General features: G+C 43.4%; 1 protein-coding gene across 2 annotated transcripts in view; it reads right to left on the reverse strand.

The window, feature by feature from the left end:
* Positions 1-26806, reverse strand: part of CNIH3 (cornichon family AMPA receptor auxiliary protein 3) — a 124095-nt gene extending 97289 nt beyond the window's left edge. For both annotated transcript variants that reach the window (XM_054986372.1, XM_054986361.1), the window contains exon 1: positions 26726-26806. In XM_054986372.1, coding sequence (XP_054842347.1) covers positions 26726-26806 — 81 coding nt within the window. The remainder of the gene's footprint in view (positions 1-26725) is intronic.
* Between the last annotated feature and the right edge of the window lie 207 nt (positions 26807-27013).

The following is a 27013-nucleotide window of genomic DNA, read 5'->3' on the forward strand; positions in this document are numbered from 1 at the left end:
TTGTCTGGGGGGAGAGGTCTGCCCCCCAGACTTGATCCCCCGGGCCCCAGCAGCTGACTTACCTGGCAGCAAGGACACAGAGCCCTGGGAGCCGAAGGACACAGTGGCAGCAAAGCCAGGCAGCAGGTGCCACAGCTGCCCAAGAAGGGCACCTCCGGAGCATGGAGTGGCAGGGAGGCATCCAGGTGAACCACAGCCACAGCACAGCCCGCCACTGAGTTGAGGAGCATCCTGGAGGTAGCAGAGCCTGGCATGGAGCTGAGGACTGGCAGGGAGGCCCGGAGGTGCTGGGGCTGCGGTTGGACTTGTCAGCCTGCCAGCAAGGCCAGAGGGCACATCACCCCGCCGCTTACACCACTGCTCAGCTGGCCAGAGCACTTGGGAGCAGCATCAGGGGCCCAGATATGCTGACAGCCCCAGGCCAAGGCCCACAGGCTGAACAGGCCCAGCAGCTGAGCCACACCCAATGGTGCAGGGCAGCAGGCCAGGGGAGGGGTCAGGAGTCAAGCAACATTCCAGGAGGAGCAGGGGCTGGCCTAGGATTGCCAGCCTCCAGGTAGTGGCTGGAGATCTCCCGGAATTACAACTGGTCTCCAGGCCACAGAGATCAATTCACCTGGAGAAAATGGCTACTTTGGGGGGTGGACTCTATGGAATTATGCCATACCAAGGTCCTTTCCCTCCCCAAACCCCACTTTCTCCAGGTTTCACTCCCCAGATCTCCAGGAATTTCCCAACTTGGAGCTGGCAACCCTAGGCTGGCCGGTCAGCTTGTCCATCAAGGAGCAAGGGAAAAGCCCAACCAGACAGGGCGAGCCTGAGGGGAAAGGCAGAGGCTCTATCCAGACGAGGTATATAAGGAGTGCCAGAATGACCAATGAGAAGTAGGTGGGAGTGGATGGAGGCACAGTGAGAGAGCGAGCGAGTATTGGAGCATGACAAGGGAAAGAGAGACCACAGAAGCTATTGTGCTAACCCCACAGAGCGAGCGAGAGACCAAGGGTGTTGTCAACCCCGCTCCTCACCAAATTCTGAGGTCATCCCTGCACCACATCTGCGCATAGGCCACACTGGAGGCCTGCCCCTCCAGGAACCAACAACCCCCATAAGGGGAATCTGACAAGAGTAAAGAAAGTTTATTTAGGAACTACATAGTTGATAATGAAGAGGAGAGATAGAGACAGTGTGTAGCTATCTAGCTGGCTAAGAAGGAGAATGTGTTGTGATGAGAAGAAGGATATTGCCCTAAAAGTACCAATCTGGAGATAAGACAAGGAAGTGACACATAATAGAGAGGTGCTGTCCTCATGTTCCTGTCTAACTAATCCATTCTGCCCCCTTGTAGGGTCTTCTCTTTATCTTTGTACACTAGACATTGCTACTTCCAATATTACCATGGACCTGCTTATGGCAGGCAGTCTCCCATGGATTCAATGTGCTGTTTACCACTGCTCCAAGTGGCAGTGTGAGAAAAATTATGGAAAAATGCCCAGCCTAGTTGCTAGCATGTAGGGGTGTGCAAAGGCACCCTGATTCGTTTTTTCCGAATCTGCTAAATCCGAATCGAGAGGCCGATTCGGGTTTACCGATTCGGATCGATTCGGGTGTTTTTTCAATGGGAAAAAGCCTCCCCCAGGCTTCTCTGAAGCCTGGGGGAAGCATTTTCCCACCGAATCACCCCAAATTTGGTGGGGGCCTTCCTCTAACTCCCTTCTAACAACCCCCTAAGTTTCAGAACGATTGGACTTTGGGGGACCATGTTATGGCCCCCCAAACCAGGTCCCCCTATCCTCTCCTAAAAAAAAGCCATAGCTTTAGGTTGCTGCTGCTCATCTTCATTCATTTTTTCCTATGGGGAAAAAATGAAGAGGAAGGCTTCCTTTGCCAGGGGTGGCATTTTGCATGCAAAATGCCCCCCTACCCTCAGGGGCTCGTCTCCCACCTCTACTCCCACCCCCCACCAAGGCTCAGCCTGCTCCCACTTGGGGGGGCCATTTCATGGCCACCCCAAGTAGGTGCTCTTATCTCTACCACTTACAGCTGTGGGAGGCTTGTCTTGCCAGGGGTGGCATTTTGCATGCAAAATGCCCTACCCTCAGGGGCCCTTCTCCCACATTTCCTCCCACCCCCCACCAAGGCTCAGCCTGCTCCCACTTGGGGGAGCCATTTCATGGCCTCCCCAAGTAGGTGCTCTCATCTCTACCACTTACAGCTGGGGGAGGCTTGTCTTGCCAGGGGTGGCATTTTGCATGCAAAATGCCCACCTTTCCTCCCACCCCCCACCAAGGCTCAGCCTGCTCCCACTTGGGGGGGCCATTTCATGGCCTCCCCAAGTAGGTGCTCTCAGCCCCCAAAGTCCACCCCTTACAGCCCCACACAAACCCAATTCCCCCCCCCAGCGGCCATACACAGACCCAAATCCCCACATTAGCCCCTCACAGACCCAAATCCACCCCCACCAGCCCCACACCCATAACCCCAGGAACAGGCTGGCAAAGGCCAGCCCTCTCCCTTTGTTCCCTATGCTGGGAACTTCTAAACTCTCGTTCCCTGGGCAATTCTGCACAGCCCAGGGGTGCCACAATGGTGGGCACACTTTTGAGTGCCAGCTGGTCCCTGTGAAAGAGCACCTGAACCACAGACACCCTCCCTCAAATTCCCCCACCGCCTACAGAGATGGCTGGCCAGCCAGCCCCATTGTTCCCTATGATGGGAACCAACTGCACAACAAAGAATAAAACACGAACAACACAAAATAAAGTTTTTAAAAAATTATTTTCTCCCTTTCAAAGTACAAGTAGGCAAAGCATTATGACACATTACACCAGCAGTCCCCCACGAAGAAATATAACACAAATCACTTAACATCAGAGAATCACAAAAGCACAATTCCTGTCAAAAACACTATTTCTCAAACAGCTTTTTGGAATGCCAAAGGGCATTCCAGCATTCCACCTCACAAAAATAACACAACTCACTTAACATCAGAGAATCACAAAAGCACAATTCCTGTCAAAAACACTTTATTTCTTGAACAGCTTTAGGTTACACAGCAGGGGGGCACACCAAAGGGCATGGCAGCATTCCACCTCACAAAAATAACACAACTCACTTAACATCAGAGAATCACAAAAGCACAATTCCTGTCAAAAACACTTTATTTCTTGAACTGCTTTAGGTTACACAGTAGGAGGGCACAACAGGGCATGATAGCAGTGTACTACACAAAATAATACAACCCACTTCACCGTTTTTGACAGCAATTGTGTTTGGGTGATTCTCTGATGTGAAGTGAGTTGTGTTATTTTTGTATAGTACACTGCTTTCATGCCCTGTTGTGCCTTCCTACTGTGTAATCTAAAGCAGTTAAAGAAATAAAGTGCTTTTGACAGCAATTTTTTGGGGTGATTCTTTAATGTGAAGTGAGTTGTGTTATTTTTGTGAGGTGGAATGCTGGAATGCCCTTTGGTGTGCCCCCCTGCTGTGTAACCTAAAGCTGTTCAAGAAATAAAGTGTTTTTGACAGGAATTGTGCTTTTGTGATTCTCTGATGTTAAGTGAGTTGTGTTATTTTTGTGAGGTGGAATGCTGGAATGCCCTTTGCTGTGTAACTGAAAGCTGTTCGAGAAATAGTGTTTTTGACAGGAATTGTGCTTTTTTGATTCTCTGATGTTAAGTGAGTTGTGTTATTTTTCTGCGTGGGGGACTGCTGGTGTAATGTGTCATAATGCTTTGCCTACTTGTACTTTGAAGGGGAGAAAATAATTTTTTAAAAACTTTATTTTGTGTTGTTCGTGTTTTATTCTTTGTTGTGCAGTTGGTTCCCATCATAGGGAACAATGGGGCTGGCTGGCCAGCCATCTCTGTAGGCGGTGGGGGAATTTGAGGGAGGGTGTCTGTGGTTCAGGTGCTCTTTCACAGGGACCAGCTGGCACTCAAAAGTGTGCCCACCATTGTGGCACCCCTGGGCTGTGCAGAATTGCCCAGGGAAAGAGAGTTTAGAAGTTCCCAGCATAGGGAACAAAGGGAGAGGGCTGGCCTTTGCCAGCCTGTTCCTGGGGTTATGGGTGTGGGGCTGGTGGGGGTGGATTTGGGTCTGTGAGGGGCTAATGTGGGGATTTGGGTCTGTTTGTGGCAGCTGGGGGGGAATTGGGTTTGTGTGGGGCTGTAAGGGGTGGACTTTGGGGGCTGAGAGCACCTACTTGGGGAGGCCATGAAATGCCCCCCCCAAGTGGGAGCAGGCTGAGCCTTGGAGGGGGGTGGGAGGAAAGGTGGGAGAAGGGCCCCTGAGGGTAGGTGGGCATTTTGCATGCAAAATGCCACCCCTGGCAAGACAAGCCTCCCCCAGCTGTAGTAGAGAAAAGAGCACCTACTTGGGGAGGCCATGAAATGGCCCCCCCAAGTGGGAGCAGGCTGAGCCTTGGTGGGGGGTGGGAGGAAAGGTAGGAGAAGGGCCCCTGAGGGTTGGGGGGCATTTTGCATGCGAAATGCCACCCCTGGCAAAGGAAGCCTACCTCTTCATTTTTCCCCATAGGAAATAATGAAGAAGATGAGCAGCAGCGAGCTAACAATATGCTCACCCTTCCATTTCTTATGCGAGGATAGGGGGACCTGGTTTGGGGGGCCATAACATGGTCCCCCAAAGTCCAATCGGTCTGAACCTTGGGGGCTTGTTAGAGGGGAGTTAGAGGAAGGTCCCCACCAATTGTGGCTTGATTCAGTGGGAAAATGCCTCCCCCAGGCGTCCGGGAAGACGGAGGCATTTTCCCATTGAAAAACCCGAATCAATCCAAATCAATCTGAATTGATTTGGTTATGGTGATTCAGAAAACCCGAATCGATTCAGATTTCTCCGAATCGATTTGGATTTCTCCGAATTGATCCGAATCGGGGTGATTCGGGTTTTTTCAGGTTTGCCAAAACCCGAATCGCACACCCCTACTAGCATGTCACTTCTGATTACAGCCCTAGGGAGGCTGACAACCCTAAGAACCATTAGTTATTGAATCTAGCCTTGAGAACAGGGCCCTTTTCACACTGCTTACCGGGACTCTCAACAACGCGGAACATCACACTACAAACACAGAAAATCGCGTTTTCTCGCACGAGATCTGCACGACATCACGCAAATCTCACACAATGTCGTGCAAATCGCGCACAAGAAAACGAGGTTTTCCGCGTTTGTAGTGCGATGTTCCATGTCGTTGCGAGTCCCGGTAAGCAGTGTGAAAAGGGCCCTGCTGTGCCTTTAAGTACAAGGGAATTTTGGCAGTTTCACTTTTACTCTATCCATAGTATTGTACATTGGCAATCCTAAAGAGCCAGTTTGGTGTAGTGGTTAAGAGTGCGGGACTCTAATTTGGAGAGCTGGGTTTGATTCCCCACTCCTCCACTTGAAGCCAGCTGGGTGACCTTGGGCTAGTCACGGCTCTCTGGAGCTCTCTCAGCCCCACCCACCCCACAGGGTGTTTGTTGTGGGGATAATAACGGCATAATTTGTAAATCGCTCTGAGTGGGCATTAAGTTGTCCTGAAGGGTGGTATATAAATCAAATGTTGTTGTTGTTGTTATTAAAATGGCAAAGGTTTAACAACAATTTGAAGGTAGCTAAATTTCATTTAGTGATTAGAGCAAGCCAATTCAATAATTGCATGCTTACAGCAGAAAAGAGCAAAAGTCCAGTAGCACTTAGACTAATAAAATTAGTGGTAGGACATAATTTTGTTAGTCTTATAGGTGCTACTGGACTCTTGCTCTTTTCTCCTGCTACAGACAGACTAACACGGCTACCCATCTTGATCTATCTGCATGTTTACAGTTTTTTATTCGCATTTTTGATCACCTAATTGTTTATACAACTGGTATATCAAATATAATCTATATATTCTTTATGCATTTTTGAGACCACAGCACATTGACCCAATGCTTTTCAAGGAGGTACAAAAATGACTATAAAGTCTTTCTGGAATAGTATGCCGTTAATTAGTAACAGTGCAAAGTTTTTTATTCAAGACCAGTCCAAAAATCCCATAGACTTTACCATATCTCTGTAGCACTGCTATAGAAAGACCTTAGCAACTAAATTAAGACATATAAAGTGCATTTATATAAATTAGTGGAAATAAAACATACAAAGCAAATAAGATTAGATAAAAACAGCGCAAATGTAATTAGAATTACAGCACCAAGAGATGTACACAATATCTCCTCATTTTTCCAACAAGACATTGTACATTCCTCCATTATCTAATTTTCACATTCAAAACTTCTTTCCCTTCTTATTTCCCAAGCTCACCTTCACACTCATTAAATGCTATTAGGACTTTCTAGTTCTCCCCAGGCTGACTTTTCATAACTTAGAAATAAGATATAAAACCAATATGAAAATATACACTTCTTTTCTTGACCTCAAATTCTTCTAACAACTGAAGCCTGAGAAGAGATCATAGTTAGGAACGGATATGGAAAACTGTAGAGGTATATGACACCTTAGAGAAAAGATTAGAAGACTTTTTTCTTTCTCTCTACCAAATAAAATAATTGTTCCCTTTGCAAACAGAATCACTGAAGAGATACATAGTAATTGCATAATATGTCTATATGTTACTGCTCACCAAGATCAATAACAGTTGCCCCAGTTGGCCACTGGCAAACAGAACACACTCAATAGGGAAAGTTAGCATTCTTGAGGCTAGAAAGACAAACCCTCCATATTTGCATTTCTCTAAGAGCTAAGCTACAAGTGACGCCTTGCACAGGTTGGACACTTGTCAGCTTCCCTCAAGTTTTGATGGGAAATGTAGGCATCCTGGTTTTACAGCTTGGCTCTCCATTACAGCTGCAAGACCAGGATGCCTACATTTCCCATCAAAACTTGAGGGAAGCTGACAAGTGTCCAACCTGTGTCAGGTGTCACTTGTAGCTTGGCTCTCAGATATGTCCAGTAGAGAGTACTGTTGACCAGTTTGCACCAGTAAGCAAACTGAACCTGCCTTTTACTGGGCACTCTCCCTCTCTCTTCTAGTAGCTCTTCGAAGCTAGAAATGGCAAATGCAATATTGCCCTATGTCAACTGCAGCAGAGCCCATAAGGGAGCAGATCTATGGTAGGCAAAGGCATTCAAGGCAGGAGTGCAGGCATCCACCCTTAGCTATCAGCAAGTCTGGTGTAAACATCACTGAAGACAAACATAACAAAGGGACATGTTGCCTTACTTCCTCTTAACGCTAATGTGGATTTCAATGGGCTTAGACATACTTAATTCAGAGGCTATAAATAAAAATATGGTGCAACAAAGCAAAGAAGATGAATTTACAGACACAGAAATTACACAAAATTTTCTTAGCTTGCTTCCTCAGTTCTTATTCTACCAGCTCCATTCAAATACATACTCCATGTCACTTTGAATATGACACATATTAGAAAGTATTGTTCGGTCAACTGTACCCCAATGCTCAGGTCATATTTAAAACAAGATATATTTGAGATACATGGTGCCAAATGATTAAGCTTTACTGGCGCTCATCTCATCTGTATCCATTTTATGGTCATGTAAAGAACTAGTCTCCAGGGATGACAATGTGGTGCTTTCTGCAAGTACTAAATTGGCTTTAAATTTTTGTTAAGCAAGAGAGAAAAAATAACATACAGTGACATTAGTTGTGGACCTGTACTTCTTAGGAAGCATTCTTAACATACCATAATGCTGAACCAGAACAATGACAAGAAAGTTGACATTAAAATCCTTTACTAGCTGACTCACAGCACAGAAGAGTTTGACATTTAAAATATAAAGCAAATTCATCCAAACCATTTTGTCCGTGTAAAACAAAAATCATACCACACCCACTTGTACTGCATCAAAGAATCTAAAGGGCAAACTGTTCACATCATGCCATATAGAAGCAAAATAGAACCTACAGGTCTCAGGTTGGCTATAATTTTTCCATTCAGCAGAACTCATTGAATTCCTGCTTATTGATGTTTGAAAAAAGTTTGTATGATGCAATATTTAAAGATGAGAGAGCCACAGAGTTCTCTGCTGGTCTTGAAAAGATGATTGACTCAAATTAATTTGAGAACCTCAAAGACACAAGATACTTTGACTTAGTTCAGCCACAACATGAAACCATGGCTTATTTTAGCTGTAGTGAAATCAGGGCCGTTTCCACATGGCTCCCCGCTGCTTGTAACAACCTGGAATATCGCGAAAAAAATGCGGAAGTTCGTGTTTTCTCATGCGAGATTTGCACGACATCACATGACGTCGCGCAAATCTCGCATGAGACAATGTGATCTTCCACGGGTTTTTCGCGATATTCCGGGTTGTTACGAGCAGCGGGGAGCTGTGTGGAAATGGCCCAGGATTCACAGCATGTACACAATAATTGAATCCTGACTTGTCTCATCAAATCCTAGTTTCTGAATTGTTGCTCTTTCATCAACCACCCTGCCAGAGACCCAGCCACTATCCCAGGCTGCCTCACCATGCCCAACTGATGGCAATGCCTCACTGTACCACCAACTTGCTTACCCTGGGCCTTTGGCAAAGGCAGGCAAGCTCTCTCTCTCTCTCTCTCTCTCTCTCTCTCTCACACACACACACACACACACACACACACACACACACACACACACACAAACTGCATTCATATGCCCTGATAAGTTTTTGTCTCCCTGGTGTCCAAAACCCCATCAAAGCCCATGGAAGAGCCTGCTTGCCCCACAGCAGTTTCTCACTTACACAATAAATACAAGAGTGAATTGTGCTAAACTGAGCCAGTTTGGTGTAGTGGTTAAGAGTGGCAGGACCCTAATCTGGAGAACCAGGTTTGATTCCCCACTCCTCCACTTGAAGTCAGCTGGGTAACCTTAGGTCAGTCACAGCTTCTCTGGAGCTCTCTCAGCCCCACCCACCTCACAGGGTAATTATGATTGTGGGGATAATAATGACATACTTTGTAAACCACTCTGAGTGGCATTAAGTTGTATATAAGTTGGGGGGGAAGTGTCAAATGTACTTTACTGAACAAAGATATCAGTAACAACTGTAAATGTTAACATAGAAAGGTTAGATATAAAATGGGAGGGGGCTTTGCTGGGGGAACACTAGGCTTGGCTCCCACTCTACCTAGCCCCCACCCCAAGTCCATTGTCTCAGTGGCATAAATATGAATTGTGTGCGCCAGGGTACAGCACCAGATCTAGGGTTGCCCACGCCCGGGGCAACCTTCGCTGGGCTGCTTTGTGCACGCGCACAGCGTGCACGTGCTCCCGCACTGCGTGATGACGTCACTTTGGTGACATCATCACGTGGGACGGAGCAGAGGCAGCGTGCGGGGCTGGGAAGCTGCCGCGCCATTGGCCTCCCTGCAGGCGAATGGCGCAGGCGGCCTCGCAGCTCTCCACGCTGCTTTTGCCTGCCACGCAGGGCAGGGGGTGACCGGCTTGCCGCACACCCCCTGCCCTACAGGGCAGGCAAAAGCAACATAGGGGGCTGCGAGGCCGCCCGCGCCATTCGCCGGCCCCGCAGGACGGGGGCAGCCGGCTTGCCGGGCACCCCCTGCCCTGCAGGGCAGGCAAAAGGCAGCGCGGCCACCCGCACTGCTTTTCGCCTGCCCCGTAGGACAGGGGGCGGCCGGCTTGCCGCGCACCCCCTGCCCTACAGGGCAGGCAAAAGCAGCGTGGGGGGGCTACGAGGCCGCCTGCGCCATTCGCCTGCCCTGCAGGATGGGGCGGCCAGCTTGCCACACACACCCTGCCCTGCTGGGCAGGCAAAAGGCAGCAGGGCGGCCCCACAGCCCCCTGCACTGCCTTTTGCCTGCCCTGCAGGACAGGGGGTGCGCGGCAAGCCGGCCGCCCCCTGTCCTGTGGGGCAGGCGAAAGGCAGTGCGGGGGGCTGCAAGGCTGCCCATGTTGCTGCCTGCGCCCTCTGGCAGCCGGCGCCTGCTCCCGGTGCCCCCTCCCTGGTGGCGCCAGGGGCAGACTATCCCCCCTGCCCCCCGTCAATCCAGCCCTGCCAGGGTAATAAAGGTGAGAGGTTTATGTGCTTCTGTAAAAAAGCTTGTGGAAACAGGATAGTCAGAGCTTTTTTCCATTAGGGATTGCCATATCTATAAAGAGAAGAGTAGTGAGAGGGCGAACTTGGAGTTGAGGGCAGTGAGAAGCTTGGCATTAGCAAGCACCAACTGAAGGCAAGCACAGGCACTTCTGTAGGAGCATGTGACAAGCATTGGCAGGAAACAAACCAGGATTAAGGAAGGATACTGTAACACAAAACCACAGTTAAGGGCTTTACCTTAACATAATTTTCCTCCCGTGCTGCCTTGTCTTTCTCTGAAGAGAGATGGGAAGGTTTCAGACAGTTTAACAAGAACAAGGAAGGAAACAGGGAGTTGGCTCTATAAGGAATGCACCATGAAAGTCCCAGCGTAGCCTCCAGAATCAAAACAACCTCTTCAGACAGCTAATTCATTGCTAGGAGATGAAGTCTGCAAAGAGAGCCTGTCTGAAAGTAGTCTAATTGTGGTTAATAAATTGACTTTATATTCTGGTTTCAGATCCTAGTTTGAGGTACTAAAATTTAGTCTGGTGGCTAGATAATCAGTGAACTAGTTTGATTAAACCATGGTGTCACATTACATCTGAACTGACACACTGAAAAAGAAGCTTTTTGAGACAAGGAAAAGATTCTTCTTTCAGATTAACACCTTGTGGATATGGTGTGAAACATGGCATGGGAACTCAAGAGTGGTTTTATTTGTTCTTTACTTCCAGCAATCCAATTTCTGAGCAGAAACACAAAGCAGAAATATATTTATCTAGTTAAAAAATTTCTAGCACACTTTTTCCTCAGTGAATACTAAGGAAATTTGCAATATAAAATTTCATAAAAACAGGTTTGATGACACACATTTGTAACTTCTACCAATAAATTTCAAGAACAACAAAAGGCTGGTGAACATATAATCCTCCCAAATTGTTAGCCATGGTTAAAAGATAGGGCAGGAGGAATATGCATTCCCTCCCCTTGCCCTTGTGTTCTGTAGTACAAATTTCCTCCAAGACCTTAAATGTAGCAAAAGCTTTTACTGGCATGAAACTTAACCATATTTAACTCTTAAAATGAATTTAAGTAATCTGTATGCCACCTCTCCAGATCTGCTCTCAACAACGAAACAAGACAGTAAAAATAATTTTTAAAAATATTCCCACTAAATTTTACTTATATTTTTACTTCATTTATACCCACCTTTCTCCCCAATGGGGACCCAAAGCAGCTTACATTGTTCTCCTCTCCTCCATTTATCCTTTCAACAATCCTGTGAGGTAGGTTAGGCTGAGTGTGTGTGACTGCCCCAAGGTCACCCAGCAAGTTTCGATGGCAGAGCAGGGAATTGAACCTGGGATGCCCAGATCCTGGTCCATCACTCTAGCCACTACAACACACAAGGCTCTCAAAAATATAAAATGTATCAATAAAATAATCTAAGTCAATAAAAACCATGCCAAGAAAAACAGTCAAAAAAAGCAATCCAGGATATAACAGCACATAAAACAGAGTAGTCTAAAATGATATTGATAAAACAATCTTCAAGCCTTAAAGCATCTAAATAGATTGAACCCTCACTTAGAATCCTGGGTAAAGAGAAATGGCACCCAAAGGAGGGTGAAGTAGGTGACAAATGAGCCTGAAGAGAGTGACCATTCCAAAGATAAGGTGCCACCAATTTTAAAAGTTCTGTATCTAGTCACCACTCACCTTACTTCTGCAAGTGAGGAGCATAGAGAGCTGGGTTGAGATGAGGATCTCAGCTAGCAGTATGTATAAGGATTCTGTCCATCTCCGCAATATATGACAGACTAGAATGTGGGTTCAATGGTGTCTCAGGGGGAAAGAGCACCTACCACACAGAGTTCCTCCCCTTCGCCCACTCTCATCATCAGCTGCCCCCTTTCGCACACAGCTAAAGAGTGCGATTGCAGTAATTTGACCCTGCAATCTGTTCCTGAGGTTTGGACACTGCCTTCTGGCCCTGGCTCACCTAGGGAGCAACTCTGCCTAGCACTGATCTCTGCTGCCTGCTCCTCACCATCTCCATCCCAGAGCCTTTCCTATCCTTAAAAGCAATCTTTTCTCTTCTCTTGAGTAAGCTGCTTGCTAATAAGCCTTCCCTTGCTTGCCCTTGGCAGCCTTCTTTCCTAGCAGTCTGTCATCCTTCCTGCTAGCTGGGCCTACCTTTTATCAGGTTCCAGCCCGAAGATGAGGAAGCTGTCCCACCCTGCTGCTTTTAAGTTCAGCCAAGCCGGTGGTGATACAGGGCCTATGTGGGGCTCTCATGCCCACCTGCCTAACATAAATGTATAACATTGTGCTGAATCATTGCCTTTAGTTGCAGTTTCTCCTATTATTCATCTCAAGTTCTGTAGCTCATGTACTTCACTGTTATTGGGCTGCATAGGATACCCATGCATGGGGGGAAAGCACACAAGAAAGGACAAAGGAACAAACATGGAACACTAGCAGGTGGGGGAGGCGTTTACTTGCAGGAATATTTGGGTTGTGAATAGGTATAGCAACTAGTGGCTTGCAAACAGATGCACGTGGGGGTATCAAGCAGAATGTTTACTTTCAAGTAAATCTACCATGTTTATTAGGAAACCTTTTAAAAGTAATTCTTTGACAACATTCCAGGAATAAACACACTTCACTGTTATCAAGAGAACAAAAGCTAAGAAAATAGTATTGGCTGGTGATCAAATCCCATTACAAGAGTTCTCCACAGTAAAAGAACACATGACACTCCACAGGAAAATTCATGGATCAATGACACTGAAGATTCAAAGATTTGGGGAACATCTGGAACTGTTTGTGAGCTGATGATGGTAACTTCCTTGTGGAGAGTTACTTCTCTAATTAAGAACAGATTCGCACACTACAACCTCATGGACTGAGCAAGTAAGACAAGGACAACCTTACCATAATGGTCAAACTAAAATGTAAATATATTTGTTTGTTCACACATTTCAATGCATAGGTATTCATCTATTCAAATGTGTAAAACAATTTAAACATATGAACCCCTCCTAATATGATCCATATCATTAGAACCAAACGCAAAATTTGGCCCTTTTTCATTCTTCTCAGGTAAAGACAATATTCTCAATTGGTGCCTTCCATTGAACATGTTGGTCTGCAGTAGAACAGAAGGATTTGACTCCCCTGGCACCTTAGACATGAATGAGATTTTCAGGGTATGCACTTTTGAGAGTCAGAGTTCTCTGGCATCTGAAGAAGGGAGCTCTGACTCTCAAAAGCTTATGCCTTGAAAATCTCATTAGTCTCTGAAGTGCCACTGGACATGAATCCTGCTATCCTCAACTGAGTTGATCCTCCCATTCACCTCCATGTCCCGGAATAGGAAGGAGCATTCCTCAGTTTTGGCACTGGATAGTAGTCTTATGACTACTATCAGATAAAAAGCTCAAATTATATAATTCAAAATTCAGCCTGCATAAAAAATACCAGAGTAGAACAACAGATACATGCAACAGGAGTAAAAACAGAGTGGAGGGTGATTTGTTAGCATATCCACTAGCTCCATTAGAAAGCACTTTGACACACAGGCCCCGACTCATACCTGTCATTTGATTAGCTCCTCAGTCAAGCACAGGAGATCTCATCACAGAAGAAGGGAAAGGAACGTGTTAAGTGGGGATGACCCTGCGAGACTTTTGTTGCACTGGACACCTATGGGGCTGGCGGAACTGCAAATCCAATCACCTCTTAATCACTCCGCATTCCTGTGTGGCATTCCATGCATGCTGTGTTCTCCTGGGAGGGACTCAGCAACTGATAGAGGCTCTCTAGTAGCAATACAGCAGCCATTTTAACTCCAGAGGCCTGAGCAACTAATTCTTTGGAGGTGTGAGGATCAAGCAATCCTATCCAAGATAGCCTCCTTAACTCAAACAGAAACACCCAGTTTAATGCTGCTTCTACCTCACAGGGTGTTTTATTGTGGGGATAATAATGACATACTTTGTAAACCGCTCTGAGTGGGCATTAAGTTGTCCTGAAGGGTGGTATATAAATTGAATGTTGTTGTTGTTGTTGTTGTTGTTGTTATTTTAATACAGTAGCAAAGGGGGAAACCTATTAGGAAACACTTAAATCTATTTTGTAAATAAAGCAGAATAAATGGACCAATAGTTTATTTCCAGTGTATTATTTCTCTCATTAAATTTAATTTTGTTGTCCACATTAGAGACATATTTTTGTAGAGTGTTATAAAAGTTTAGCGTACAATAGATTTTTTCCACCATCAGAAACTCTTATCTCAGAGTTGACAAAAGCCTCTTTCCACACAGTTAAGAACTTTTAATAATAACATCACCTTATAACATTTGATTTATATACTGCTCTTCAGGACAACTTAACACCCACTCAGAGCAGTTTACAAAGTGTGTTATTATCCTCACAACAATCACCCTGTGAAGTGGGTTGGGCTGAGACCCAAGGTCACCCAGCTGGCTTCAAGTGGAGGAGTGGGGAATCAAACCCAGTTCTCCAGATTAGAGTCCCATGTTCTTAACCACTACACCAAACTGGCTCTCCTCTTGTTCAATTACCCATTTTCTCATAATGAAAGATACAGTCTAATTGTGTTTACACTGTAGGGCTGCAAAATAAGGAGTTTAGGGTTATGCTAACTACCTTTTGATCCTGATAAAGGCCTGACATTTATTTTAGCATAAGTTTTATTGAATGTTTTGGGATTTTTCACAGTGCAGGTTACCACATTTCACACCTGTTATTTTGGGCTTGGATGCCAATCTTCTGTCTGCAGCTACTTTCTGATGTAAGTCAGGCTTGTAAACAATTTTTTTACCACATCGCATGTTACCAGTAAGAATCCTTTCAGTGAATCTTTTGCAGCCACAAAGTTGGTCCTTTTTATTTGCTTTTCCAAGCTGTCAATACAGCACAAATGACTAACATAGTTTGTGGAAAGGGAAGTTAACAAAACTGGTTGGCTAACAGAATTTATTGACAATTAACTGAGAAGGTCCATACCCTTCCTCATAGGAAAAGTTCTTCAATCTCTTAATCATTTTGGTTGCCCTCCTGCACTTCTCCACCTCTGTAGTATCCTACCACTAGGCCACTGCAAACATTGCCCACTAAGTACTCCTTTCCTTTAAGTATCATGGACACTAGACCAACACAAGCTAAATTTTGCCTGTGCATCTGATACTCAGAATACATACAGCCATGGTAGAGGCACATTGTCAAGAACAAACCTGTCTTCGCATATAGAATTGAGATAATTATCGTCAAGTTTCTTCTGGACCTACCTAATATTGTATAATTATCCACAATTCCATTTATACCTATAGATACAATGGAACAAATTATGTAGGTTTTATCACTGTTTGAAAAGCACTCTCTGCCCCCGCATTGTCTAGGCACAACAGGTGGGGGAGCAAATTATAAATCCAATTAGTTGTGAATCTATTTTCTGGTTGTAAAAATGCAGGTTTTTAAGGATTACCATTTTCATCTCCCACTTTGCAAATGTTTAAAAGGTAGAGGAAGTGTGTGTGGGAGTGATATGCTGGTACTGTACTCTTCTGCATACAGAATACAATTAACTCCTAATGGTTTTAATGACTCTTATTACCTGCACACCATAGAATTAGGACCTGAAATGGAAGGATCACTTAGGCCCAAGGTAACTTTCTGTTTTTTTGTGGTCTCTAGGCTGCACCAGCTGATGTACAAGGCAAGCAATTAATGACTGTTAATAAATCCTCCAAGTGTTATGAAATGAGGAGCGCTTGATGAAGACCTTGCTCGACAGGCTGCTGACAGCTAAATACTAATAAGCATTTGCAGCACAAGAGCTCTGAAGTAGGAGGCTGAGTAAGTTATAAAGACAGTAGTTGCCTAATTTTATGAGTATTGCTATGTTTTATGAATCACAAGTCATACTTTATAGTCTGATGCCCAATTCATATAATTATCAAAGAATCTTCTACCTATTGTTGGGCATCAACGGTTCTGGAACTTTAGGGGGAAAAGAATGTATGCCTTAATTGCATGATCTTTCCCCCTTATTTTTCAAGGGGATGGTCACATTTATGTCTATTCCAATAAAACAGCATTTTAAAGACCATCTCAGGGGTTACAGCACAGAATATGCGTGAGTACATAGAAGCAAGTCACAACTGAGTTATTGTTCAATATATTTGTGAACAAAGAAGGGGGGGAACCCACAACCTGAAATATACTGTAGATGCTACAAGGGTCAAGCTAAAACCATAAAATATATTCAAAATAAATATGTATTATACAGTGTACACAGCAATTAAATTAAAAAATTAAAAACAAAAAGCCCTGAACATCAGGCTACGTAGGAAAGCTTTAGATAAGCTGTAACATTTTTCAAATATAGTTGATGAACATGTCAAATGACCAACACAAAACCATACATGTTTCGGCCCAAGGGCCTTCTTCAGTGATCAATAATACACACTTGAGCAATAAATAGACCCAAACATGCAGAAACCAATATATATCAGTTCTGCCTTGATGTTATTATCTCCTGTATTTTGTAGTATAATGTAAATTACAGCAGGCCATGGATCCCTTCACATGGTAAGTGCACTCACACAAAGTTCTTCATTGATTTTCTGGTATTAAATTTCCAATATTTCTGGATAAGTGTATCATCAATCTGTAACTGAAGTCAAATATAGGGTATATTTTTAAGAGTGTATTATTGACAACTGAGGAAGGCCCTCAGGCCGCAACACATATGGTCTTATGTTGGTCATTGGACATGTTCATCAACTGTATTTGAAGAATGTTACAGCTTATCTAAAGCTTTCCTACGTAGCCTGACATTCAGGCCCTTTTTTTTACACTTTTAATTTAATTACTGTTTACACTGTATAATAAATATTTTGAATATATTTTATGGTTTTAGCCTGCTCAATATATCTGTGTTCATAACTTGCATGCTATTTTCAGCAGGAATACTTGAGCATCTTTTTATACAGATTGCGGCTTCATTGCAAGCAGGACTTCAGACCTTGAAAATGTTTCAATTGTTTTTCAAATATTCAAAATTGGATGAAAAAAGTTCTGCACCCAAACATTCTCATGCTACTTTCTCCTTCCCCACCTATTAGCTATCTTCTGAGTTTAAAAATCAATTTTAAAGGAGGTATTCAATTGTACTTTGGGGCAGGGAAGGAGAAATTGCATAGTTTGTCCCTCTATTTTAGCCTTGTCCATTTTGTTTGGCTAATTCAATGTTAATTGAATTAGCCAGTTTGGTATAGTGATTAAGAGTGTGGGACTCTAATCTGGAGAACTGGGTTTGATTCCTTACTCCTCCACTTGAAGCCAGCTGGGTGACCTTGGGTCAGTCACAGCTTCTAGATCTCACAGCCCCACCCACCGCACAGGGTGTTTTGTTGTGCTGATAATAATAACATACTTTGTAAACTGTTCTAAGTGGGTGTTAAGTCAGCCTGAAGGGCAGTATATAAATAGAATATTATGATGTTATTATTATTATTAATTGGGTCCAGATTGTAATTTCTTTGTTGAGTGAACTAATGTGGACTGACTCTTTGTTGTGGCTGTCTTCCTCCCCCATACATTTCCCCTCACACCCAACCAAGAAAATACTCACCTTACAAAAGAGGTTTCTTGATAGTCTTGGTCCTTCAGAGGAGGGGGTAGAGAATGTTGCTTGTCTCTGTAGCATTCCAGACCTATCTATGTTGCCTCCCACAGCTAAACACATTTGTATTTGCCTAAATCTAATTAATACATTCTCACACTGTTACCTGGGAAATGTAGTTCAAATCTATTCAGTTCTGAGCAAGCACTATTACAATGAATGCCACCCACTGATGAATGCTGTGAAGTATGCAGTCCCACAAGCAACACATTCATTCTAACAAAGTTGATTTTAAATGGTGTAAGATCAGCCAAACAGACCATTACATTTGAGCACACATCAGCAACAACTTCCTGGTCAACAGGCATACTTGTATGTTCAAACTAGATATTAAGGGTGTGCAGTTTCATTTGGCATTCAGAATTAAAACCTGGACTTTAGCTGATTCAGTAAATTAATTTGGTAAAATTTGGTGAAATTCAGTAAACCAGGCTTGGCCGTTCTTTTGCTGTTTCCCTGCAAAGAAACAGTTATTTTTGCCTTTTTTGCAGAGATGGTATGAGGTAATTTTTCAACCAAACTCCACCAAATTTGCAGAGAACCTACTTCTGACTGTCTTCTAAAGACTCCCCTGTTTTCATGAAGATTGGACACTAGGGGGGAATTCTATGGGCCCCCAAAGAAGGTGCCACCACTCATTCTTCATTATTCCCTAGGGGAAAACTGCCTGGAGTGTTCAAGGGGGCTGACTGGGGATGACATTTTTCAAGCAAATCATCAAATTTGCAGTCAGGAACCTCCTGCTGACTATTCTCTAAAGACCTGCCAAGCTTCAGGAAGACTGGATCTTCCAATCTGGGGCCAATACTATGGGCTCCCCAAACAAGGTATAGTGTCCAGAGACTCCAGACCATGCAGTGATGGTATCACTCTACTCTGCTCTGGTTAGACCTCACCTAAAGTATTGTGTTCATTTTGGGGCACAACAATTTAAGAAGGATATAGTCAAACTGGAACATGTCCAGAGGAGGGCAATGAAGATGGTGAAGGGTCTAGAGACCAAGTCCTTTGAGGAAGGGTTGAAGGAGTTTGGTATGTTTAGACTGGAGAGGAGACAACTGAGAAGTGATATGATAACCATCTTAAACTACTTGCAAGAGAAAGCTCAACAAAACCAAAGTGAAGCATGGGAATGAAATTTTCCCAGAACCACAGTGAAGCAAGAGGACCAACATCACATCAGAAAATCACATCCATTCCACTCAAACCAAACTGAAGCAAGGGACCCTTGCAACTTGGCCCAAAAGAAGCAAACTGAAGCAAAGGTATGCCTTGTGCTTGTGGCTGGGTAATGATTGGTTGTGTTTTCTGGTGTTTCCCCGCTAGCTGAACCCAGTGTCTGGCTACTGTGAATGATACTGGTTCTGTCAGGCTAAGTTACAACAGTTTCTGAAACTTGTCAGGTCTTTAGAGGACTGTCAGGAGCAGATCTGTTGCAAATTTGGTGAGTTTTTTAAAAATGCCACCACAGCCTCCTGGATAACCCCTAGATAGTTTTCCCCATATGGAATAATGGGGATTTGTTGGGGCACCATATTTGGGGGGGTCAATAAAATTGGCCCCTGGGATCCAATATTTATAAAACTGGGGGGGGGGGCGGTCTTTAGAGGACAATCAGGAATAGGTTCCCTGAAAATTTGGTGGAGTTTGGTTGAAAAATGACCCACCCAGCCCACCAGATAGCCCCTGGATTGAGTTTCCCATAGGAAAGAATGGCTGAATTGGAGCAAATTTCTGCTATATTACTGAACTAAACTAGAGAATCAATTTGGTATTCAAGGAATACCAATGTTTTCCCTCTAATTTGGTACTCTCAGTTCAGATTTACTGAATTTTTTTCCATGCACACTCCTACTAGGCATTACTATTTTAACAAGTTAACTCATTTTCCCCACAGTACTAAACTAATTTTTAAACCACTACAGGGGCCTGATTTGGCTCAGGATTGTAGTATGCAGTGGAGAAGAGACTTCTTCAACCCTCCCCCCAGCCCCATTTTCCTGATCTCAAAAAGTCTCAGGGGCTCTTAACTGGTCCATCAAGGGGCTGTATACACACTAACTACTGCATGTGCCTCATGGCCATTTCAGCCCAGGAAAACAGCATGGGAAAAGGCATGGCTTGGCTCTGAGTTGCATGGGTTTCTGTGGTGCTTTAAAAATAAGTAAAAATGAGCAGCTGTAGGAAAAGTGAGTCAGTTCTAAGGAACCTGCACCTGCCTCATTTAAATGACAGAGCAGGGAGAATGGACTATAAATTAAAATAAATGTTGCATCTAGTCTGACCCTTGATTGACAGAAAATTGCCAAGATAATCATAGGCTTTGCAAGAAAGGTAAGTTCAAAGGCCGATCACATTTTTTGCAAAGTTCACAGTCCTCCTTATCATTAATGCTCAGGATCTATAATATTTAATACCTTTACTTACATAAGTATGGCTTCCATAAAAAGGTCAAACAGCAACTTCTTGAATATGTTCAGCTAAATTCATAGAGAAGGGGTTCCACAGTTGTGAAGCAACCACTGAAAATGCATCTCTGTTTTCAGTTAGAACCTTATGCATGGATAGTATATTATTTATTTATTTATGTCATTTATAGTTCTGTACTGTAGTACTGTAAAAAGGATACTTACACTCTTTAAAAAAAACACTGAAGACCACAAAGAAACATGGGGGGGGGGAAGGCCTCAAGAGAATGTAGGATCTAACTATTTAGGGCTAACATGTGTAAGATCAAATATATCTTAACATCTCATGCCATTCTGCAGCTTCTCAAAAATGATGGAGGTGCAACAAAATTCAGTACATTCTTCTGTAACTCAAGGCTTCTCAGGAATCCTGGAAGATACTTCCTAACAGATGAGTTTTCAATGCCAGGCATCATCATGCCTGACACCGACATGAAAAAGGAGTCTGTGGCAAACTCTGTGCTGATTGCTACTAATCCAAAAGTCATACTAGCAATGCCATTCAGCACTCTTCTAAGCCATTTGACTCCAATGGAGTTAGAATGGTGCAACTCTACTTGGATGGTACTGTCAATTTATCAAGATAAATATCTGCAATGTGTTGTAATAAAGGAGGAAAAATTAATCATATGAAGCATAGTTCTCTAGGTGTATTCCCTCACAACTAAAACAAATTTGCAGTGATAGGTCACGTTGTGGGGTAAACTGTCACGTAGCTGAGAGGGTATATACAATTTGTCAATCACAATGATGGTGAACAAGTGGAAGGGAGTGTCCACGTGTGTCAAAGGGGATGGAAGATGTTTGCTAAAGACAAGTAACTAAAGATATGGACAAGGAAAAGGCCCAAAGGAATAGACGAAACAATTTGGAGGCAAAAGATGAGCCTTGAATAGGTGAGGGAGGGGAATTTAGAAGAGACTAGGTTACAAGGGAAGAAAACAGATTAGAAAGTAAAGTCAAAAGAACTTGAGTAGAGGGTGATTTTTTCTCCATTGTATGTAAATTTTAAACCCAGTCAGAAACTGAATCATTGAGAAGTTTCCTAAGAAGCTAGAATCTTTCGGAACATTCTCAGCCACCGCACAAGGTCAGAGTCAGTCAACCAGTGTCAGCTGTTGTAATGTCACAAACAGTACTATACAGATGTATATCAGAGTACACTGGATTCAGTGGAACTTACTCCTAAATAAGTGTACATAGCATTGCAGTCTTTATGTCAAAACACATTCCTTAGTTTTCTTCTGTAAAGGAATTCCTTAGTTTTCTTCATGTAAAGGAATACAGCTACTTGGTTGTTTTGGCTCCGTTGCAGAAGCCACTGTGCACTGCATTTCAGAAGCCCCTATAATAGTAAGTAAGAAAAGAATGATGAAGAACTAACCTACACGGTTTTCCCTCCATAAACTGACTGCATCTCATGTAACACTATTGAAATAGCCTACACGGTCAATGATTTGTTTGTCCCATATCTTCTGTGAACATTTTCCTTGATCATGTGCTCTCCCTGATGGTTTTTCCCCTCTTGTCCATTTGTCTACTGTTTCTCTATCTGGATTACTTCTGATCACAATCCAGTCTCCACCATAACCCATATAGGTCTTATTGCTGCATGCTTGAAGTTTACTGCCATTCCTCCTAGCCAACACTTTGTATTATTAAACTTTATCTCTGATTTCACTCTATCTGGGTCCTCAGTATCCCTTTCAAGAAGGAATTGTGTCACAGTGCAATCCAGGAAACACTTCCGTGGTAGTAAGGCTCACTGAACAGATGCGAGCTGCTAAGCTGATATGCTTAGGATCTTTATCAGCAGGTTCCTTTTGCCAATTGTATATATCAGTGTCCACGCATGGCACATTTTCATAAACCAGGCATAAAACCTAAGCCAGTAATTCTTTTAACATAGCAACATAAAGAGAGTTTTCTTCACTTATGTGAATTTGGATTAATTTTGCATGCTTTTATGGTGCTTCTTCCTCTCCAGATTGTCTTGTGTAAACACCTTGAATTGAACAGATTTCACTCAATGAATCTCAAAGTATACAGCAACTTTAAAATGATTTGTATCATAAAAGATAACTTCAACGCTAGTGTAAATCGTTGCATAGCAATATAGTTTAGAAAAGTCCAATAACCAAGGAATCTGCAAAAGGAACTGAGAGAGATGGTGTGTCAGCCAATACAAAATTCAGTGCAATCAAGTCTCAGCTTTTTAGCTGGTCTTAAACTTAACTGGACTGCATCCAATGCAGTCAAGTTTTTAACAAAAATCATTTTGGAACATTTCATGAGCAGATGTCACATTGAAATGAAAAACTGGAGCTGGAAATGAAAGACATAAGAACTAATGATAGTACTACCATGCCGATATATTACAACTGACTAGGCAGACAAAACAGAAGCACTCTCATGGCTGATTTAGTATTGTATTGCTAACTTCAATAGGGTGGTCAATTTTTTTAAGAGAGAGATGCCAACCAGAGGTTTCCCACTAAAAATACCTTTTGGACTGTCACTTGCAATTATGCTGCCAGTTCATCGGTCTATACTGGCTGTTCATAGGCCTTAGGTAACTTAAGGGTGTCAGGCACTCAATCTATGCACCTGGCATTCAAGGTGCCCTCTGTCTAAAACAATCCTTTAAAGACTTTCACAGATTGTGATTCGGTTTCGTTTTCTCAGCCATGTCAGACGCTCCTCTTCGCAGGTCCGAGAGGAAGCGCCCGAGCACCCTGTCCGGGCGGCTGATCTGCGAAGATTAGCCCCCAAAACTCCCAGTGAGGGAGGCTGGGTCCGGGACGCTGCGGGAAGAGCCCCCCGGAATCAATGCGGGGGGTTAATTGCCCGTTTGTCCCTACGGAGGCCGGCAGACGTGCGCGGCGCCTCGAGTGCTGCCGGGCCATGGAAAACAGCAAAGAGCAGAATTAGGCGAAAGCCTGCAAGTAAGGGAATCCCTTCTGTTACTACAAGCGCACGCGAAGGAGTGGTGGGATCTGAAGCTAAGAAGGCTCGTTCTTCCCCTTCGCTGAGTTTCAGAATCTGGTTGGCAGTTTCCCCCCCCCTAAAATGGCAACGAAAAAACAAAGTCCCGCTCTGGGCAAGTCAGTTTCGGCTGCCCTGAAGGGAGAGTCGTTGGAAGAAGTAGTGCGGAGGGCGGTTGGTGAAGCCATAAAACCCTTTGTTGACAAGCTGAACGAAACAGATCAAAGGGTGGGCTTAATTGAGAGCGAAGTGAAAACCATTAAGGAAGCAGCGGGGGGGGCAGAGAAGTCTGCTCGGGAAAGTGCATCACTTGTGAAGGCTACGAGTAAAGAGCTTAAGCTGGTGGAGAACCAGCTGATCGGGCTACAAGTGGAACGAACACAGACAATTTTGCGCCTCCAGAATGTGAAAGAGGAGGAAAATGAGGATTTACGGGGTCTGGTCTCGGAACTACTGGCGACACCCACGAGGCCAACTAAAGAAGATGTAAAAAGCACCATTTTGGAAGTCCGTCGGGCTACTTCAAAATATGCAATGAAGCGTCAGCTGCCTCGCGAGATCATCATTGATTTTTCATCTAAGAGGATCCGGGACACTATTCCTATATAATTCATACAATGCAGATTTGGACTTTTTGGGTAATAAAGTTAAGATATTGAAAGACGTCCCATTTCTAGTTCGGAAAAGACGTTTTAAGTATAAAAAGTTCGCAGCTCTTCTGAGAGAACGTGGAATAAAGTACAAATGGTTATTTCCGGAAGGAATCTGGTTCAGTCACAAAGATCAAGCTTTCAAGATATTATCAGAAGATCAACTAAGGGATTTTGAGGATAAAAATCCGGAATTTCAGTGCACCAAGCAAGACGAAAAGGAGAAGTCTGGGGGGGGGGGAGGAAACGAGCACTGCGGCTGCAGTTGCTCAGAGAGAATTGCGTCCGGGACCCAGGAGGGGAAGGAAAATTTAATTTGAATTTAAATTGTAATTTGCATTTAGTAAGGTCAACCACTCCATCAATATAACATAAAGCTTTAACTTTTGAATAATGGCAGTATGAAGGGAAAACATTTTGTGTAGCATAGTTGTTACATGTTGTAGTTGTTGTGTTTTTTTTTTCCTTCCTCCCCTTGTTCCCTTTCTTCCCTTTGTATTGTTAGTTAATGTAGTTAATAAAAAATAAAAATATTATAAAAAAAAAAGACTTTCACAGATTGTCTAATCAGAAACTAGAATACATAGAGAAATAAGAAGAATTCTCTGAGACTATTCAAGATCTTGCAGGATCAAAGACAGATGTTTCAATTACAGATATAAAGGGGAAGATAAACATTTGTTTTAAATTTCATATTTTTAATTTATGGACTTTGATTAACATTTCTCATATGTCTTACTTACATCTCTTGTGAAAACTTTTTAAACAACCTGAACCAGACCAGCTTTTTAAGATCATTTTGATTTGTGTGAGAAACAGAGGAATTAACACATTAAATTAGCAAAGGAGTTTTCAGAACTTCTTCCGCTAATGTTAGAACATTATCAATTTAATTGAAGAAAGTAAAAGGCTTTGTTTTTATCTTCTTAAAAAGTTATTGAAAGAAAGAATACAGTAATGCTCACTGCATTGCTCTCATAGTCTGAGCTAAAGTGTGGGTCAAGTGTGAGAAGGTCTTCAGGTTGCGCAGGATTTGTTTGTAAAAGCATAGCCTTAACAGAAATGTGCTTCTACCTTCCCCACCTCCAACGCCTATCTCTGTGGTGCTGCTGAGTGCCTCTTCTTTTCCTTTACCTCCTGGTTTCATCACCACAGAAACTGTTGAGGCATTTTCAATGTTCAGTTGTTATAGTTACTTGACTAATTGCAAGAAGCACTCAGTGACGGAGGGAGTCAGAGCTCTCTTGCCCTTTACATTTCCTGAGCTACTTTGACAGAAAAAATTGTCTGTCTTTACACCCCCATCCTCTAAAGAGGAATGCTGAGAGAGAGAGAGAGAGAGAGAGAGAGAGAGAGAGAGAGAGAGAGCCTGATCACCTCACTCACAAAACTCAGTGGTATTTAAAGGCTTTTAAACTCCCTTCCCCCTCAACATGCTTTTGGCACCATTTTTACTGCTACCCAATCCCTTCTTGATCACAACTTTCTTATACTTCCACCCCATCTGGCCCAAGTTATTTCATTGTCTGAGACAGAAAATTCAAATGTAGATCCTCCATATATTTAAAAAAATGCTGCATAACAATACCCCAAATCTGCAGCCAGGTAAAGTTAATAGAACAACTTTTTTCAGATCGCCACGCCAAATGCATATTCATGGCCAATGGAGCCTGCTCTGCCACAGAAATCAAAGTCCTGTGCCCTTCAGTAGTCCATACTTGGAATCAGGTTTTAGTGCACAAAAGAAAATGTGAATGAAAAAATCTGTGTAATGTTATACCTAAACAATATTATACAAAGAGAGAAATTACATTACTATTTAGATGAAAGACCACAGTTAGCAGAGAGGAAGCATGTTCACTTTATCCTCCTTACCCTGCCAATACTGGCTGTCAAACCATCTCCACAGAAGATAGTTTCAGGTAGATAGCTGTGTTGGTCTGCAGGAGACAAGCTGAATCTGAATCCAATGACATGTTAGAGACCAATAAGATTTTCAGGGTATGAGCTTTTGAGAGTCAAAGCTCAGATACAAAGAAGAGATCTCTCACTCTCTAAAGCTTACACCCTGAAAATCTTGTTGGTCTCTAAGGTACGACTGGACCGAAGTCCTGCTGTATCTCCACTGAAGCATTTGGATGGGGTTAGAGTATCCCTTTTTAGTGAAATGGTATCTGATTGTGTGATAGCATAAAACAAATCACTAAGATTCCCATCACCTCCTTTCTTTAAAGAGCACTTGCCCTAGTGGAGTTACAGCCACAAGAGGGCCTGCAGAGGCCCAGCACTGTCATGCATTCTTGTTAGTGTTTAGCTTTCATTTCAAAATAATGTTTGTTCCTTAGCAGAGAAACAACATGGCAAAATGTGTATCCAGGGTTCTGGGCAGATTGCTATTAACAATCAAACCTCCCATCTACCAGTGTCCTGGCCAATGAAACAAAGGCACTAAGATAACTAATAAGCACCATGAACTTTAAAAAATGCTAGTTACATTTTGATATTTTATACAATTATATAACTTTGGACATATTAGCTGTCCTTTAAATCTCATTGTTGAAGGGGGGGGTGTAATTTGGAAAGCTCTTAATGAGCTCTTATCCTAACAATCAATGCATAATATATATTTATAGACATTCCTTTATTACTATTAAGAAGTCGATTGCCAGGTAAGATAAAGCCATACATAACTGCAAAAACCAACCTTCTTGAGGTACAAAGGAGAAACGTGCTCACAAGTGACTTTGCCAAAGCTAAGCAGTTCTGGGCAGCGTCTCGATGAAACACCTCCCGGGAATGCTATGTATATGCCATGTTGAGTCGCATGTGGAGAAGACAGACGAAAGAGATCTTAAAGATTTACTCACATGCCATATAGCGAAGAAGATGAGGGCAGCACAAAGCACCAGGGAAAGCATGTAGCAGAAGGCAGCAAACGTGAAGGCCATGGCGGGAGAAGCACCAAGCCGAACTGGTGCGCATGCACCCAACTCGGAACTCCAGCCGCCTTCGCAGGAATCCGAAGCGGACAGAGTTTCTTCCTTTCAAATTAAAGGGAGAACCTCACACCAGGAAAGTTCCGTGAACGTAGGAAAGGTATTTCTCAAGCATGAACAGCAGGCAAATATCCAGATAAACCATCCGCTGGAACAGCC

The sequence above is a fragment of the Eublepharis macularius genome, chromosome 1, assembly GCF_028583425.1.
Source record: "Eublepharis macularius isolate TG4126 chromosome 1, MPM_Emac_v1.0, whole genome shotgun sequence".
Taxonomy (NCBI): domain Eukaryota; kingdom Metazoa; phylum Chordata; class Lepidosauria; order Squamata; family Eublepharidae; genus Eublepharis; species Eublepharis macularius.